The sequence below is a fragment of the Salvelinus sp. IW2-2015 genome, linkage group LG22, assembly GCF_002910315.2.
Source record: "Salvelinus sp. IW2-2015 linkage group LG22, ASM291031v2, whole genome shotgun sequence".
Lineage (NCBI taxonomy): Eukaryota > Metazoa > Chordata > Actinopteri > Salmoniformes > Salmonidae > Salvelinus > Salvelinus sp. IW2-2015.
In genome coordinates this window covers 6,588,941-6,606,775 of record NC_036862.1, presented here as the reverse complement: position 1 = coordinate 6,606,775, position 17,835 = coordinate 6,588,941, and the positions used below count along the sequence as shown (strand labels likewise).

General features: G+C 42.0%; 2 protein-coding genes across 2 annotated transcripts in view; one reads left to right on the top strand and one right to left on the bottom strand.

Moving 5' to 3' along the window:
* The window catches only part of LOC111949633 (rho GTPase-activating protein 35-like), a 79,091-nt gene extending 72,233 nt beyond the window's left edge, over nucleotides 1–6,858 (bottom strand). Inside the window, 1 exon segment of the mRNA XM_023966967.2 lies at nucleotides 6,202–6,858. The gene's annotated coding sequence lies outside the window, so the exon portion shown is untranslated.
* A 5,981-nt stretch (nucleotides 6,859–12,839) lies between these two features.
* Nucleotides 12,840–17,091, top strand: ap2s1 (adaptor related protein complex 2 subunit sigma 1). The gene is made up of 5 exons (XM_024014082.2): nucleotides 12,840–12,979; nucleotides 13,947–14,096; nucleotides 14,602–14,715; nucleotides 16,083–16,142; nucleotides 16,826–17,091. The coding sequence occupies exons 1-5, from the start codon at nucleotides 12,977–12,979 to the stop codon at nucleotides 16,925–16,927; spliced, it is 429 nt and encodes a 142-aa protein (XP_023869850.1). The 5' UTR covers nucleotides 12,840–12,976; the 3' UTR covers nucleotides 16,928–17,091.
* The last annotated feature ends 744 nt before the right edge of the window (nucleotides 17,092–17,835 follow it).

The following is a 17,835-nucleotide window of genomic DNA, read 5'->3' as shown; positions in this document are numbered from 1 at the left end:
CCGTTGGGGAGTTGCAGCGATGAGACAAGATCAGAAATTGACGAGAAAAAGCGGGTAAAATACCCCCCAAAAAGTTTTATAATACGGATTTTGTAGAATTTAAATACTGGTAAAGTGTTTAGAGTAGTAACATATAGCCGCTCCATGATGCATGGGTTTGTGCAGTGTCCATTGAGAAAAGTATTTTCTATGAGCTTGATTGAGATCCAAGAAATATTCAGTCATCCATTTTCCCATATAGCAGACAATCATAGACCAACATACCAGAAAATGATTCTACACGTCCACCTTTACTCTATCTGGAACAGGTTCTTGTATTTGCTTCAAGAGAAAGCGAAATCTACACATACATCTCTGGCATAACCAATGATCCGGTATGGAGAGACTGCTACAGTGCCTTCAGAAAGTATTCATACACCTCAGCTTTTTCTCACCCATCTACACAAAACACCCTCAATAATGACAAAAGTGAAAACATGTTTTTAGAAATTTTAGCAAATGTATTAAGTATTCCCACCCCTGAGTCAATACATGTCASAATTACCGTTGGCAGCGATTACGGCTGTGTCTTTTTGGGTCAGTCTCTAAGAGCTTTGCACACCTGGATTGTAAAACACTTACCCATTATTCTTTTTTWWAAATCTTCAAGCTCTTTCAAATTGGTTGCTAGACAACCATCATTGCTAGACAACCATTTTCAAGTCTTGCCATAGATGTTCATGTAGATTTAAATCTAAACTGTTTCTCTCTAGGATTTTACCTGTGCTCAGCTCTATTCTGTTCATTTTTTATCCTAAAAAACTCCCTAGTCCTTGCCGATGACAAGGATACTCATAACATGACGCAGCCACCACTATGCTTGAAAATATGGCGAGTGGTACTCAGTAAGGGCTCCCGAGTGGCGCAGTGGTCTAAGGCACTGCATCTCATTGCTAGAGGCATCACTACAGACCCTGGTTTGATTCCATGCTGTATCACAACTGGCCGTGATTGGGAGTCCCACAATTGGCCCAGCGTTGTCCGGGTTTGGCTGGGGTAGTCCGTCATTGTAAATAAGAATTTGTTCTTAACTGACTTGCCTAGTAAAATAAAGGTTAAATACATTTTTTTTTAAAGTGTTGTATTGGATTTTGCCCCAAACATAACACTTTGTTTTCAGGACAAAAAAGTGAATTGCTTTGCCACATTTTTAGTGCCTTGTTGCAAACTGGATGCACATTTATTCTGTACAGGCTTATCACTATCAACTAGGTTAGTATTGTGGAGTAACTACAATATTCTTGATCCATCCTCAGTGTTCTCCTATCACAGCTACAGTTGAATTCAGAAGTTTATATACACCTTAGACAAATACATTTAAACTCAGTTTTTCACAATTCCTGACATTTAATCCTTGTAAAAAGTCCCTGTCTTAGGTCAGTTAGGATCACCACTTTATTTTAAGAATGTGAAATGTCAGAATAATAGTAGAGAATGATTTATTTCAGCTTTTATTTATTTCATCACATTCCCAGTGGGTCAAAAGTTTMCATACACTCAATTAGTATTTGGTAGCATTGCCTTTAAATTGTTTAACTTGGGTCAAACATTTCGGGTAGCCTTCCACAAGCTTCACACAATAAGTTGGGTGAATTTTGGCCCATTCCTCCTGACAAAGCTGGTGTAACTGAGTCAGGTTTGTAAGCCTCCTTGCTCACACACACATTTTCAGTTCTGGCCACAAATTTTCTATAGGATTGAGGTCAGGGCTTTGTGATGGCCACTCCAATACCTTGACTTTGTTGTCCTTAAGCCATTTTGCCACAACTATGGAAGTATGCTTGGGGTCATTGTTTATTTGGAAGACACATTTGCGACCAAGCTTTAACCTCCTGACTGATGTCTTGAGATGTTGCGTCAATATATCCACATMATTTTCCTACCTCATGAAGCCATCTATTTTGTGAAGTGCACCAGTCCCTCCTGCAGCAAAGCACCCCCACAACACGATGCTGCCATGAAGCTGCCGTGCTTCACGGTTGGGATGGTGTTCTTCGGCKTGCAAGCSTCCCCCTTTTTCCTCCAAACACAATGATGGTCATTATGGCCAAAGTTCTATTTTTGTTTCATCAGATCAGAGGACAGTTCTCCAAAAAGTACCGTCTTTGTCACTATGTGCAGTTGCAAACCGTAGTCTGGCTTTTTTAAATGGCGGTTTTGGAGCAGTGGCTTCTTCCTTGCTGAGCAGCCTTTCAGGTTATGTTGATATAGGACTYGTTTTACTGTGGATATAGATACTTTTGTACCCGTTTCCTCCAGCATCTTCACAATGTCCTTTGCTGTTGTTCTGGGATTGATTTGCACTTCTCGCACCAAAGTACGTTCATCTCTAGGAGACAGAACGCATCTCCTTCCTGAGGGCTATGACGGCTGCGTGTTCCCATGGTGTTTATACTTGCATACTATTGTTTGTACAGATGAACGTGGTACCTTCAGGCATTTGGAAATTGATCCCAAGGATGAACCAGACTTGTGGAGGTCTTGGCTGATTTCTTTTGATTTTCCCATGATGTCAAGCAAAGAGGCACTGAGTTTGAAGGTAGGCCTTGAAATACATCCACAGGTACACCTCCAATTGACTCAAAGTATGTCAATTAGCCTATCAGAAGCTTCTAAAGCCATGACATTATCTTCTGGAATTTCCCAAGCTGTTTAAAGGCACAGTCAACTTAGTGTATGTAAACTTCTGACCCACTGGAATTRTGATACAGTGAATTATAAGTGAAATAATCTGTCTGTAAACAATTGTTGGAAAAATTACTTGTTTCATGCACAAAGTAGATGTCCTAACCGACTTGCCAAAACTATAGTTCGTCAACAAGAAATTTGTGGAGTGGTTGAAACGAGTTTTAATGACTCCAACCTAAGTGTATGTAAACTTCCGACTTCAACTGTATTAAACTCTAACTGTTTTAAAGTTACCATTGGCATCATGGTGAAATCCCTGAGAGGTTTCCTTCCTCTCCAGCAACTGAGTTAGAAAGAACGCCTGAATCTTTGTAGTGACTGGGTGTATTGATACACCATCCAAAGTGTAATTAATAACTTCACCATGCTCAAAGGGATATTTAATGTCTGCTTTTTATTTTTTACCCATCTACCAATAGGTGCCCTTCTTTGCGAGTCATTGGAAAACCTCACTGGTCTTTTTGGTTGAATATGTGTTTGAAATTCACTGCTTGACTGAAGGACCTTACAGATAATTGTGTGGGGTGCAGAGATGAGGTAGTCATTCAAGTATCACGTTAAACACTATTATTGCACAAAGAGCGAGTCCATGCAACTTATTATGTGACTTGTTAGGAAGATTTTTACTCCTGAACATATTTAGGCTTGCCATAACAAAGCGGTTGAATCCTTATTGACTCATAATTGCACTTTGACATGATGGGTTATTTTGTGTAAGCCAGTGACACATTTTTTTATCCCTTATAAATTTAGGCTGTAACACAACAAAATGTGGGGAAAGTATTTCCTGAAGGCACTGTACTTCCTCTTTTGACCTTTGTGTAACTTTCTCCTCCTCAAATAWAACCTGATCCCCCTCAAATAAAACCTAAACACCCTCTCTGCTCCTCTCCACACAGAGCGAGGAATGAGAGCCCAATATCTTCCTCCCTCCCTCTATCCATCCATTTTTGTATTCAAAGAGACTGAGATTCTTGTTTGTAATTAAAAGCCCTATAACATTTTTTAAAATAAAATATGACAATTATTATTCCTGCTCTGGCTCCTCTCAGGGCCCCCAGCACAGAGCAGAGCAGGCCAAACCCTTCCTGCATTCCTTTCTTAGCAGGCGCTTCATATCACAGACCCTGGGTGGTAGGTCGTCTAGTTAGATCCTACTATCTGCAGAAGCAGGGCTGAGAGACAAGGGAGCCTACTATTTCATTAGTCAAACGGCCTGGAAGCACTAGGAAGGAGAGAGGATATAGTGTAAGTGTAGGCCAAGGCTGTGTGTGTGGGGTGGGTCATGTTAGGAAAGTCCAGCCCTTGACACCCAAACCAACAACTCCATAATGGTATTGTCATACTTGCTCATTCATCTGAAGCAGCATAATAACGAGATGACTAATACAGTACTCCAATAGACATAGAATGGCTGTACGAATAGGAATATGTAGGCTGTAGAGGAGGCTGGTGGGAGGAGCTATAGGAGGACGGGCTCATTGTAATGGCTGGAATGGAATTATTGGAACAATGTCAAACGTGGTGTCCATATGTTTGATAAATTCCCTGTAATTAATTCCAGTCATTACAATGAGCCCTCCTCCTATAGCTCCTCCCACAGCTCCTCCCACCAGCCTCCACTGATCAGCATTTTAAAAAATTTAAAGAAATAACTCCCTAATGGGCAAACTCACCAAACACACGTCATGGTTTGATAAACTTTTGACTGCGTGACCTTAGCAGAGGAACGTGGACTCATTTCAACTCAATTATCCGTGGTCACCAAATTCCTCAAACCCGCAGGCCTGTATAATGTTACATAACCATCTGACTATTCATTGAAATGAAACGAATGAAATCCCCTAATAACAAACACGGCTGAAGAACTACAAAACAGTCAGACTTGACTCAGACCTCTAAAAGGCAAAGAGATTGGTTACAAAACGACAGAAAATCTATCGGCCCCAATAGCCTACTATTCACCAAAACTCGTAAAACTAGAAGTGTGTCTAGCTACAAGACCGTCTCGAACTTGATAACTGGCAGACAATAAATCAACAGTGACAATTGACAGAGTGGAGAACAGGGACGGCAAGCAAACCGTGGCTGTTTGTCAACATGTCAGAGAACCTTGATAACAGTAGAGGAAACCGTCACAAATACACGGAACTCTACACATTGAGCGATCTTGGATAGCGTATTCCACGATACCACATGCACTCTAACATAGGAGTGGCCACAATGCGGACTTGCAATCTCAGCAAAAGCGTTTCTCGTGTGAGTGCAAGCACAAATGAATGCCTTTATATTAAATGGCAACGTCATCCTATTTGTGTAGTTACATTATTGGACGCAACATTTGCTTCTGTAAGGCACTTAGATACACAATGTTGCAACTCGCGCCACTGAAACAATGATCGATATGGTGCGCAGTCTATATGAACATTCCATTTTGAAGTTCAAAATTCGTGTTCACTGAAAACAGAAACTCAAGAAATCGAGACATGCAACTTCGTAGGATTGGGAATTGTAGCTTAGATTTTTCTTAAAAAGGTCATACATTTCGATGTGTAAGGCTATAAAAACTTCCTCCCGAAACGGTTCAGTTTCTGTAGGAAACAAACGTCAAAACATGTTGACGGATTAAAAACATACCTTGCACTCCAGCTGTCCCAACTAGTGGGATACTATGTACCTATTTGCATTCATCTTTGAAACAAGACTGGCATAGAAATAAAATGTCGAAATATCTATAGGATAGTCTAGCCAATAACTTATTACGCAGTAACTAACGAATGTTATGCGTCCAGAGCTATCTTATGACATGGGGCCTTGACTGACCACTAGTCCAAAATTATCCTTGAATAGAGGGAACATGACAGCAGATCGTTGGGTGATGTAATGTAGCCAGCAAAAAGACAGGATTTGAGTTGTTATTCGTCAAAAAACATTTACACGTTTTCTGCCCATTACATAGGGCTATTACGCATGGCACGGGGATCTTATATTTCCAAATTGATCCAGACATTTTAGTCCATGAATGCTCCCTTCTGTCCATTCACATGTAATTGTGAACAAATGAAGGAAAAACGATGGAACATAATTGGAACCTAATTGACACAGATAAATCACCCTTTGACAACCATCTATTGCAGAATGACATTCGTTTTATTTGGGCACATGAATTAAGATGAGATTTTTGGTTTTGTGCAAGAGGGGAAAATCTCTCAGAAGAGCTTGGCCCTGGCCTGACAACCCCCATTCCACACAGAAAGATTGCAGACCCGTTTGCTGCACATTTTTTTTTGTCTGAACGAGATTCACTTTTTATTACCCCCACTTCACTCCTAACTACCTATTTAACCTTGGGAAATAACTGTTATACGGGACATTGTTTTCATTGCCACACCATCATAATCAGTTAAAGTAAATTGCTTTCATTTTAAAACCGTTTAGCCAAATAAAACATTGGCAAAATGAAGTGGTACATACCATAGCATTCCTCCCTCTTCTCTCGTTCACTCCGTTCTCTCCAATGTCCTCCGTCGCAACTCGCAAAAACAGCACTCCCAACGTCTCGAGAATATAAATTAAGAAAGAGAGGAAATTCTACTCCTCTAACAGTCACATAAATCTATATATTTCCCTTTTGGACACTTGGTATATTTCTTTCCCCTGAAATCAAGTCTCAATTTTCACAAGTAGCGTATTAAGTTTTCGGTACCATCTGCATGTTGAGTTCCTCCTCTTCCCTGTGCACACAACAAAATTATCTAAATTATCTCGAAAAATGCAGTCGGACTTCAGTTTCTTGCCCGCTGAATGTTCGCGTTAGGAAAGAGGGGGCGTTAGAACGGCTTGAGTCGTTGTGTTTGCCTCTTGGTTCACCACGTTGTTTTGACCAATTGTTATTTCCTTTGTTGTGTCCAATATACACGTCTGCCCATACGCGTACACAGAATATGCCGTGTTAGGTGATGCGCAGTGCTCATTTAATATTTGCAACCCTAAATGTTGTGTTTCCTATGAGTATCACTTCCCAGACTGTCCAAATGTATGATAGTGTGTAAGTGTATTTTTTTTTACAGCTTCCCAATAATGGCGGCCCGGCCCTTCTCCGGAATACAGCCTCTCTCCTCCTCTGTCCTATTCGGAGAATAGAGAGAGAGAGCTGTTAGCCTACCACAGCGTAGTCTCGCCCAGTGGCGCTTGGACACAATTACAACACACGGACATTCTGTTTCTAAATAACATAATTGCTTTTATTCTCCTAATAGTTAATGTTATTCCTCACACTTCGTTTAATTTTATTTTGCTGTATTAATTATACACTTCGATTTAAAGGGGCAATCTGCAATACCGACATCAGTGTTTGGACACAAATGAATGAAACACCCATGAATTCTTGAAGAATATAGCTTATACATGCCTCATGAACTTAGTTTAACTGTCATACCCCATCAGAACKCAACATATAAGCTTGTTTTACTACAATGTTTGTAAACAAAGTAATTGTAAACAAACACTAACTCAARACATGTTCAAATTACACCGAGTGTACAAAACATTAAGAACACCTGCTCTTTCCTTGACATATCCAGGTGAAAGCTATGATCCCTTATTGATGTCACTTGTTAAATCCACTTTAATCAGTGTAGATGAAGGGGAGTAGACAGGTTAAAGATGGATGTTTAAGCCTTGAGACAGTTGAGACTTGGATTGTGTRTGTGTGCCATTCAGAGGGTGAAAATATTTAAGTGCCTTTGAACGGGGTATGGTAGTAGGTGCCAGAAAAATTATATTTGTCACATGCGCCAAATACAACAGGTGTAGACCTTACAGTGAAATGCTTACTTACAAGCCCTAACCAACAATGTAGTTTATATATTTTTTTGTTTTTTTAAATACCTAAAACAAAATAAGAATAAGAAATAAAAGCAAAAAATTATTAAAGAGCAGCAGTAAAATAACAATAGTGAGRCTAAATACAGGGGGCACCGGTACAGAGTCAATGTGCGGGGGCACCGGTGTCGAGGTAATTGAGGTAATATCTACATGTAGGTAGAGTTATTAAAGTGACTATGCATAGATAATAACAGAGAGTAGCAGCAGTGTAAAAGAGGGAGGGGCAATGCAAATAGTCTGGGTATCCATTTGATTAGATGTTCAGGTGTCTTATGGCTTGGGGGTAGAAGCTGTTTAGAAGCCTCTTGGACCTAGACTTGGCGCTCCGGTATCGCTTGCCATGCGGTAGCAGAGAGAACAGTCTATGACTAGGGTGGCTGGAGTCTTTGAACATTTTTAGGGCCTTCCTCTGACACCGCCTGGTATAGAAGTCCTGGATGGCAGGAAGCTTGGCCCGAGTGATGTACTGGGCCGTATGCACTACCCTCTGTAGTGCCTTGCAGTTGGAGGTCGAGCAGTTACCATGCCAGGCAGTGATGCAACCAGTCAGGATGCTCTCGATGGTGCAGCTGTAGAACCTTTTGAGGATCTGAGGACCCATGTCAAATCTTTTCAGTTTTCTGAGGGGGAATGGGTGTTGTCATGCCCTTTTCATGACTGTCTTGGTGTGCTTGGACCTTGTTAGTTTGTTGGTGATGTGGACACCAAGGAACTTGAAGCTCTCAACCTGCTCCACTACAGCTCCGTCGATGAGAATGGGGGTGTGCTCGGTCCTCCTTTTCCTGTAGTCCACAATCATCTCCTTTGTCTTGATCACGTTGAGGGAGAGGTTGTTGTCCTGGCACCACACGGTGAGGTCTCTGACCTCCTCCCTATAGGCTGTCTCATCATTGTCGGTTATCAGCCCTACCACTGTTGTGTCACCGGCAAACTTAATGATGGTGTTGGAGTCTTGCCTGGTTGTACAATCATGAGTGATCAGGGAGTACAGGAGGGGACTGAACACACACCCCTGAGGGGCCCTCGTGGTGAGGATCAGCATGGAAGATGTGTTGTTACCTACCCTTACCACCTGGGGGCGGCCCGTCAGGAAGACCAGGATCCAGTTGCAGAARGAAGTGTTTAGTCCCAGGGTCCTTAGCTTAGTRATGAGCTTTGAGGGCACTATGGTGTTGAACGCTGAGCTGTTGTCAATGAATAGCATTCTCACATAGGTGTTCCTTTTGTCCAGGTGGGAAAGGGCAGTGTGGAATGCAATAGAGATTGCATCATCTGTGGATCTGTTGAGGCGGTATGCAAATTGGAGTGGGTCTAGGGTTTCTGGGACAATGGTGTTGATGTAAGCCATGACCAGCCCCTTTCAAAGCATTTCATGGCTACAGACGTGAGTGCTACGCGTCGGTAGTCATTTAGGCATGTTGATGGTCTGATTGAAACCACTATGATGGTCTGATTGAAACATGTTGGTATTACAGACTCAGAAAAGGAGAGGTTGAAAATGTCAGTGAAGACACTTGCCAGTTGGTCAGCGCATGCTCGGAGTACACGTCCTGGTATTCCGTCTGGCCCTGCGCCCTTGTGAAAGTTGACATGTTTAAAGGTCTTACTCACATCGGCTGCGGAGAGCRTGATCACACAGTCGTACGGAACAGCTGATGCTCTCATGCATGTTTCAGTGTTACTTGCCTCGTAGCGAGCATAGAAGTAATTTAGCTCATGTGGTAGGCTTGTTTCACTGGGCAGCTCTTGGCTATGATTCCCTTTGTAGTCTGTAATAGTTTGCAAGCCCTACCACATCCGACGAGCATCGGAGCTGGTGTTGTACGAATCGATCTTAATCCTGTATTGACGCTTTGCCTGTTTGATGGTTCGTCGGAGGGCATAGCGGGATTTCTTATAAGCTTCTGGGTTAGAGTCCCGCTCCTTGAAAGGCACACCAGTTTGCGTCGAGATCTGCAACACTTCTGAGTTTTTCACACTCAACAGTTTCCCGTGTGTATCAAAAAGGGTCCACGACCCAAAGGAAAACAAGCCAACTTGACACAACTGTGGGAAGCATTGGAGTCAACATGGGCCAGCATCCCCGTGGAACGCTTTTGACACCTTATAGAGTCCATGCCCTGATAAATTAAGGCTGTTCTGAGGGCAAAAGGGGGGTGCAACTCAATATTAGGAACGTGTTCCAAATGTTGGGTATGCTCAGTGTATGATTTTGATATCATGGATGGTCAGTTCTTGCATCCATAGCTCTGTCTATGAATTTTAGAGTGGTAACATTTCTCCAGCCTCATCCATCAGCTTTGGACCAAAACAGGGGTTGGGAAAACGATTTGTTATTGTTTCAACTGCTGATTGCCCCTTTAACTGCACATACCCTTAATTGGTAGAATAATACAAAAATTTGGTAAAGGCAATTTAGGACATGAAATGAGACGCAACTTGCAAGAACTGGAGAAAAAAACATCCGGCAAATTAGTATTTWAAAAAAAAATCATTGCATTTTAATCAATTTCCTGGAATTGACCCCAACTCTTGCAGGAGAACAGATATATCCATGTCTGGCAATTATAGATAGAAACCATTTTCACAATGTCATGTCAGTTATGCCTTCACCACACAAATACACTCAGTTCTCTCTCCAAACTAATAAATAGCATACTTGTATTGCATTTGATGTATTTTATATAAAATGCAACAAATGCCTAACTTACTGGCTTCACTGACTTCCGTGCACAAATAATGAATGTACGACACTCCCATATCTTCTTTTCCAATATTAACGAATCRTATATCTGATCCAGCACACAGGGAGAATGGGAGAGAGAGAGTATTCTTTTTTTTAGCCATTCAGAAAATCAATAATCTCAAAGCTCATTCCTGGTCCTCTAGACTTACTCATGCCACATCACTCATATGGCTGTTTATTGAATTGTTGGAGATAACTTTAAACCTGAGAAGAATTCAGTAGTCCTGATTATAGTCCTGATTTATATGATATTGCCTTCTCCAAGAGGATATGACTTGACAATATAAAACCACAAACACATGAAAGTTAAAGATAGAGATTACACAGAGAGAGAAATGATGTATTGCAAGCTAAATATGATTGTTGTTCTACAACTCAAACAGATGTTTAGTGGCTTGGGGACTTTGTCACGCATTGAATCTCTCTCTCTCTCTCTGTCTTCTCTCAACACACACACACACAACAGTGGAGGCTGCTAAGGGGAGGATGGCTCATTTGATACCATTCCACTAATTACTCTCCAGCCATTACCACGAATTAAAGATGCACCAACCTCCTGTTACACACACACACACACACACACACACACACACACACACACACACACACACACACACACACACACACACACACACAGTGGCGTACTGCAGTTTTGCGGGGCCCCCCGCGAGGTCTGAGAACACCCCCCCCACACACCGTACAACATGTAGTCTGAATCAGGCTGTGACTAACTGATCCTTATGTATTCTTCGGGGTGGAAGTTCACCCATACAAAGTAACATCCAATAGGGTTGGATAACTTTATCTCTTTATTGGCAGAACATTTTATCATAATTACTTTGCTAAAAATTCTAAACAGTCCACATACTCTAACAGTTACTCTTGATCTGTGTATTAATGTTTAATGATAGGTGAAMATCCTCCTTTTAAACACAAAGTTGAAAGTACAGCACTCCGAGTCAACAAGCTGCTCGCGGTCCAATCATATTAGTCAGTGAGTTCACAGCAATATTTACATGACCTCAATCACACAGAGCAAGATTAGTAGGGGTCAAAGTTTCATTCATAATCTGTCCCTGTTTTACATTTTCTCCTCTACTACTGAACTACTACTGGCCACTCACTGCGACAAGCTGGCCCAACTATACCTATCTCTCTGACCAAGACCTTTCTGAACGTTGTTTGGTTTTTAACCAAAGTATGACATTTGGGAAATGCTCTGAACTGCTTCATACTCTTCTATTCATTGAAAGCCACAACAGCCTTGGAAAACCATTGGAAAACAACACAGCAAAGTAGTCTAAGGAGAGAAGAACTGCCCTGTTTTCTACTTGGTTTCCCCCCTTTTTCTCTCTCTGTCCCATCTCAACTCTCTCTCTATGCAGCTGAAATATTTCTGGGTCCCAGGGGCATGCACATTCCTCCCCCTCACAGTTGTGCAATCCCTGACAATCAACCGCCCTCCCCCCTTCGGCCTCCCTGGCCCAACGCACGGCACAGAGGAGCTGTCCAAACTGTCTGGACAATGTTCTGCAGTGGATCGACTACCCACCAGACCAGTTAACAAACTCATGGGCCCTGACTTTGCAGAAAACAGCCAAAGTGATGTAACACAAATGGCTGACCCTCCATTTTGTCACTTCTTGGTGTGGGGTTGGGAAGAAAAGAGTATTCCCTGCCTTCGGTGTGAAAGTCACAGGCTCTGAAAGACAACATGTGTTATGTTGTTTTTGTGCCCCAGTCTTCCTGTATAATAGCCAATGTTACACCCTGCAAATAGGCCTTGTGGTTGAAGGCATGATTTCAGAGAGTTTTTAAATGTATGTTTCATTTGGACTGTGGAAAACTGTAAAAGTAGCATGGTTTCTTCCCTCGGGTTTAATAGGGTCAACAGAAATCAATGATAATGGAATAGGTCAAAATTATATATGAGACATATTGATTATATATCTGGCTCTTTTTTCCTTTTCATAGTCAAGCACAGTGGTTGCCTATAATATTTTATTTTTTATTAAGATATTTTTATTATCTTTATTGAACAAGGCCAGTCAGTTAAGAACAAATTCTTATTTACAATGACGGCCTACACTATAACGCAATTTTCAATTTTATTTTAGATAATTGAATTCCTCCTAGCTTACGACAACTCACAAAAACCATAGCACTTAGCTTGAAGTGATACTTTAGCAACATACTTGAAGTGATGTCAACAAAATGTAATGTGCCATAAGATACAATAATAAGTCAAAGTACCTGTAAATGATTAATACTGMAAAATTTGCACTTTCCCTTTCTGACTTTTTTTGTTGCTTGATTGGTCAAACCTAAACCACACGAATCCGCAGCTGACACAAGAAGGCAGAGAGGGGTGCATGCTGGTTCTAGTAGGGAAATACAATTTTCTTAACTTTTTAATAGAACGATTTTACGGGCCGGATAAAACTACATTTCCCACAATGCCMTGCACCTTTCCTGTACATCCTGCTCGTGAAGATAGCGGGCAATCGGTCGTCAAAAACAATCCTATCATTTTGAGAATTTATGTAAAATCAAATATATAATCACCAGGCTACGGGAATTGATATTGTTTAAAACAACCGACTCAAAGAAAAGACAATGGTATGTTTGCAATTGGGTACATTTTGTGGCCAATTGCTTTGCTCTAACGTTAGCTAGCTAGCTAATGTCGTTCGCCAGTCTCATGTGAAATGTTTGAGACGCCTAGAAATCATAGCCAGTGTTATATATTCGAATTAAACWAACCTATCGATTTAAATTAATCAATTAGCCAGATCCGGCTCCCGACTTTGTTTTACGAAGCAACTGCCTGGCTTGCATGTATGTCAGCAGTAACGTTAGACTAGTTAGCCACCTAGCTAGTTAACGTTAGCTATCTAACATAACTAGCTAGCTATATATATTTACCTGACAGGGCGTGGCTAGCCAGGCTAGCTAACGTTARCTAGTAATCTAGGTGTTGTAAAGGAATGCACAGCTGTCTGCACACTCTTAACCAATCAGCCATGCTCAGAAATGCACTGTTGGGCTTTGTTATAGTATGAGGTGAAACTGATGATGCATAGGAGTGATGATAACGTCCAGTGAACCCATAGTTAGATCTGAGAAGGCATATCCAAGACAAGGCTAGYGAGGGTTCAAGGTTTCAGAATGTTCAAATGGAAATGAGGTGTGTGGAACTCCTATGACTCTCTGACAAGAGAAACGGCGAAATCAAGTTCTATAACTACATTACATCAGGCCTAGGCTAGCTTGGCTAACGTTATATGCCGAGTAGATAATATTGGGATGTAACTAGCCACGTTACTATAGCAGGGATGTAACTAGCTACGTTACTATATCAGGGCTCTCTAACCMTGTTCCTAGAGAGTCAGTCAASCCTAATCTAACACACCTGATTCTAATAATTAGCTTGTKGATAAACTGAACCAGGTTAGTTACAACTGGGGTTGGAGTGAAAACTTACAGGAGKGTAGTTCTCCAGGAAAAGGGTTGGAGACCCCCTGTACGAGACTGCAGAACATTTCTCCCGCTTCATTTTCTCTCCTCCCCTGCTCCTGTCATACAGATCCGCTTCATCCTGATTCAGAACCGAGCAGGGAAGACCCGACTGGCCAAGTGGTACATGCAGTTTGATGACGACGAGAAACAGAAGCTGATTGAGGAGGTGCACGCTGTGGTGACTGTCCGTGATGCCAAGCACACCAACTTTGTGGAGGTAAGGCAGAAGGATTTGCATGATGCCACCACGTCTGTGCATTGGTGTGTGCCCTAATGTAGGCTATTCGTTTCTGGCAAATGTATTCGTTGTCACTATCTGGCCATTCTAGAATGGCTGGAAGCAACCAGGGACTATAACTCAAGGTCTGGGGCTGCATTTGACAAATCAAATCAAATGTATTTATATAGCCCTTCTTACATCAGCTGATATCTCAAAGTGCTGTACAGAAACCCAGCCTAAAACCCCAAACAGCAAGCAATTTACTTGGCTTTACAGTGACGTAGGCCTAAATTKTAGCATACATTGTGACACTGAAGAGACGGTGGATAAAAGGCTATTTTCTACTGATATGCYGTAGCACTAATTGGTTAACCAAGTTTAATTTAATATTTCATTGTAAATGGAAAAGTACTGCTTGCAAGTCAATTTCAATTCTACTGTAATTATTCTTAGATGAAAAATCAAAACCACATACTGAGATGCTTGTCTGTCTTGTCTCCAGTTCAGGAACTTCAAGATCATCTATAGGCGCTATGCAGGTCTGTACTTCTGTATATGTGTGGATGTGACAGACAACAACCTGGCATACCTGGAGGGCATTCACAACTTTGTGGAGGTATATGACACTAACACATCAACTCACACGTAGACTGTTTTATTATGATGACATACAATGTGGGAGCTGTTTTAGGTCAATGACTCTTTGGCTGGTTATGTGAAGGAATGTGGACTATTAAAATGTCCACCTTAATAGCTGAGTGATTAGGCATATTTTATTAGTAAACTGTCGTAACGATGTGCTCCTACAGCTCTTTGGAATACAGAGTACCACAGCATGAGTCATAATACCCAGAAAACGTAGCCGTCAGACGGAAATAGTTCCAATTGTTTATCCACCATTCATTTCTCATAGGAGATTTTAGAAACACTTAAAAATACGGGCTGTGTTTCGTGCAGGCTTACCCTGGCGTGACRTTTTGATAACTGTAAATCTCTCTCTAGGACAATGTGACTTATCAATATATTCAACTAGAAAGAAAAAAATAACGCTAATGTGGCTATCATAAAGAACTACAAATGCCATGACGATCAGGACGAGATTGCCGAATTGAGGCAAATCTCTGGATTAACTATCTAAATTTAGACATGAATAAATTGGCAACATTTCTTTAAATGGACAATTCTGTTAACTGTCTGGTGCAAGTTTTAAATTGACAATACCATTTAGCAAAGGTGTCAGCTAGAGATGACATGCGGGGATTTGTAGTTTTGCATGATGTCTACTTTGATGCCAATTAGCACTTTTGAATCTGAGAGTAAATAGAGCTGAATATATTGAAAAGTCACCTTGTCCGAGAGAAATGTACTTCATCAAAATGTCACGCCGGGGTAAGCCTACACGAAACACAGCCCTTAATTTAAGTGTTCCTACAATCCCCTATGAGAAAAATGGTGGGGAAATTATTGGAACCATTTCCCTGTTTGACCGCGAGGTCTTATGGGTATTATGACACCTCCACTGTGGGGCTCTATTTTCTATTCATTCTTACCCAGTGTAATACKCCCCGTATAGAGTCTGTCGCCTCGCTGCAAAAGTAAGACCAAAACAAAGTGGGGGGGGGGAATCTCTGGTGTTCTTTGTTCATATTCCCAAAAAGCATTCCCTGGGTGGCATTCCTCCCGGGTCGAGGGGAAACAGCGGAACAGCTCGCACTGTGCTCCCTGTCCGAGGGACAGGCGGAATGTGGCTGTGACGGAAAACAGCTGAGATTTCCGACACTGTTCAAGAGCACCGTGTCCTGGAATGCTGGACTTCCTCAGGCCCTTAAATGACCAAGGCTTCATCTCAAATGATGCCCTATATAGGCTAGTGCACCACTTCAGACCAGAGCCGTGTACTATGGATTACACTGTATCCTAGCTATSAATTAGACTAAATTGTTAATGTAACAAAACCTGACCTCTTCCTTTTCCCCCCTTTAGGTGTTGAATGAGTATTTCCACAACGTATGCGAGTTGGATCTGGTGTTCAACTTCTACAAGGTAAGAGTAAAAGTGTTGAGTGATTTTGATTTTAAAACCAAACACTCTCAGTGCTAAGAGGAAAGACAGAAAGGAGCAGAAGAAACCCGAGGGAGGTGAAGATACAATTTCAATGTATTTTCTTTCCTTGCAATGGGGAGGTGCCATGGCAACGAGGATGGGACGCATAATTACAACAGTCAATTAGGCTCATCCACACTAGTTTGGCGGCGATTGGTTTTCCTCTACAGGAAATACTAAGCAATTAAGACTCTCCTCTGATGACCGCCCTTTAAGCAGTTATCGTGTCAATTATGTAAGCTATTTTTGAATATTCGCCCACTCGCTGAAACTTAAAGAAGCGCAGCCCACGGTGAAAGTTGCTGCGCTCTGCGATTTCTTCTGAGTCAAAGAAAGCAGAAAGCGACATGATGGCAAACATCAGCTCATCTCAACATCAACCCCCTCTCTATTAGATCTAGTGCCACCGCAGCAAGGCCTACGCACAGCTAGAAAGACACATTTACATAATGGGGTAAAGATGAATCTGAGGGATCTATACAGTTCTCCAACGCGTCTGTTTTTAAAGCTGTGTGCGCGGGTGCATACATGCAAGTGTGTACAGGGAGTTTGAACGGTGCAGTAGGCTGACCTCTGACCTGTGTCCTAACCTGCTTCTACCTGTCCTGTGTGTTCTGTCCCAGGTGTACACGGTGGTGGATGAGATGTTCCTGGCGGGGGAGATCAGAGAGACGAGCCAGACCAAGGTCCTCAAGCAGCTGCTAATGCTCCAGTCCCTCGAGTAGCCAACAGGGCAGCCATTTTGAACAGTCCATCACCCACCCACCATCAATGTCACTCTGGAATGGACCCCTCTCCTTTGCCAGCCTCCACCCCTTACAGAAACCAGGGGCTTATTCACGAAGCTGCAAAGTCACAGAAGGTTCAGATAGAAATGCATGGTGTAGAACAGACATGTTCTGTCATGCAGAATTGGGAATCTAGTCAGCTCTACACATTACATTTCTATTTGCAACAATGAGAGTTTCAACCTCCTGATTATGCCCCATAAAGACTGTGTATTTTGGTGATGCGTGGCAGATATGGCCCTTAACATTTCATTTCTTAACCGCCAGTTCAAGTAAAATCATCTGGATGAGTACATTTGCAGCACAGCGTACAGCTGGACGCCCCACTGAAAATAAATGTTCTCTCTATGCCCTGTCTCAAGCTGGAGGCTGCACTTATGGCAGACTAGGGTTGCCAGTTATTCACCTGTGTATCCCGCCTATACTAGTGGAGAGAGAATAACAAGGATGCACTGTTCTGGCAACCCCAGAGCGGCACTAAAGTAGCTAACGAGCACAAGAAAACCCTTGTAAACTGCCTGTGATATCCCTGTCTACTTTGCACCATACTTCTGCCTGGGAGAATCACAGTTTGAGCTGCAGAGTGACTAAACCACCACTACGAATGCCCATTGAATCCATTGACCTCTGGTGGTGGTTCACATTTCAATGGAGTGCACTTACTAAGAGTGCTGTTGAGAGGTCTGGTAATGGCAACCTGTAAAGGGTCCCATCTACTATGAGATTCTCTGGTCTTAAATAACTTAATATCATGTCAGGTTGTATATCAGACAATGTGTCTCCACTCCACATATGGTGCTTGTTAGTCACACCCAGATGTGTTCAAATTTAAATACACACTACTA

What these genes read in the sequence shown, in the direction of transcription:
- ap2s1 (XM_024014082.2), top strand. An exon ending in AGCACACCAACTTTGTGGAG is followed by an intron (nt 14,097 to 14,601) that starts GTAAGGCAGAAG and finishes TCTTGTCTCCAG; the next exon opens with TTCAGGAACTTCAAGATCAT. An exon ending in GCATTCACAACTTTGTGGAG is followed by an intron (nt 14,716 to 16,082) that starts GTATATGACACT and finishes TCCCCCCTTTAG; the next exon opens with GTGTTGAATGAGTATTTCCA.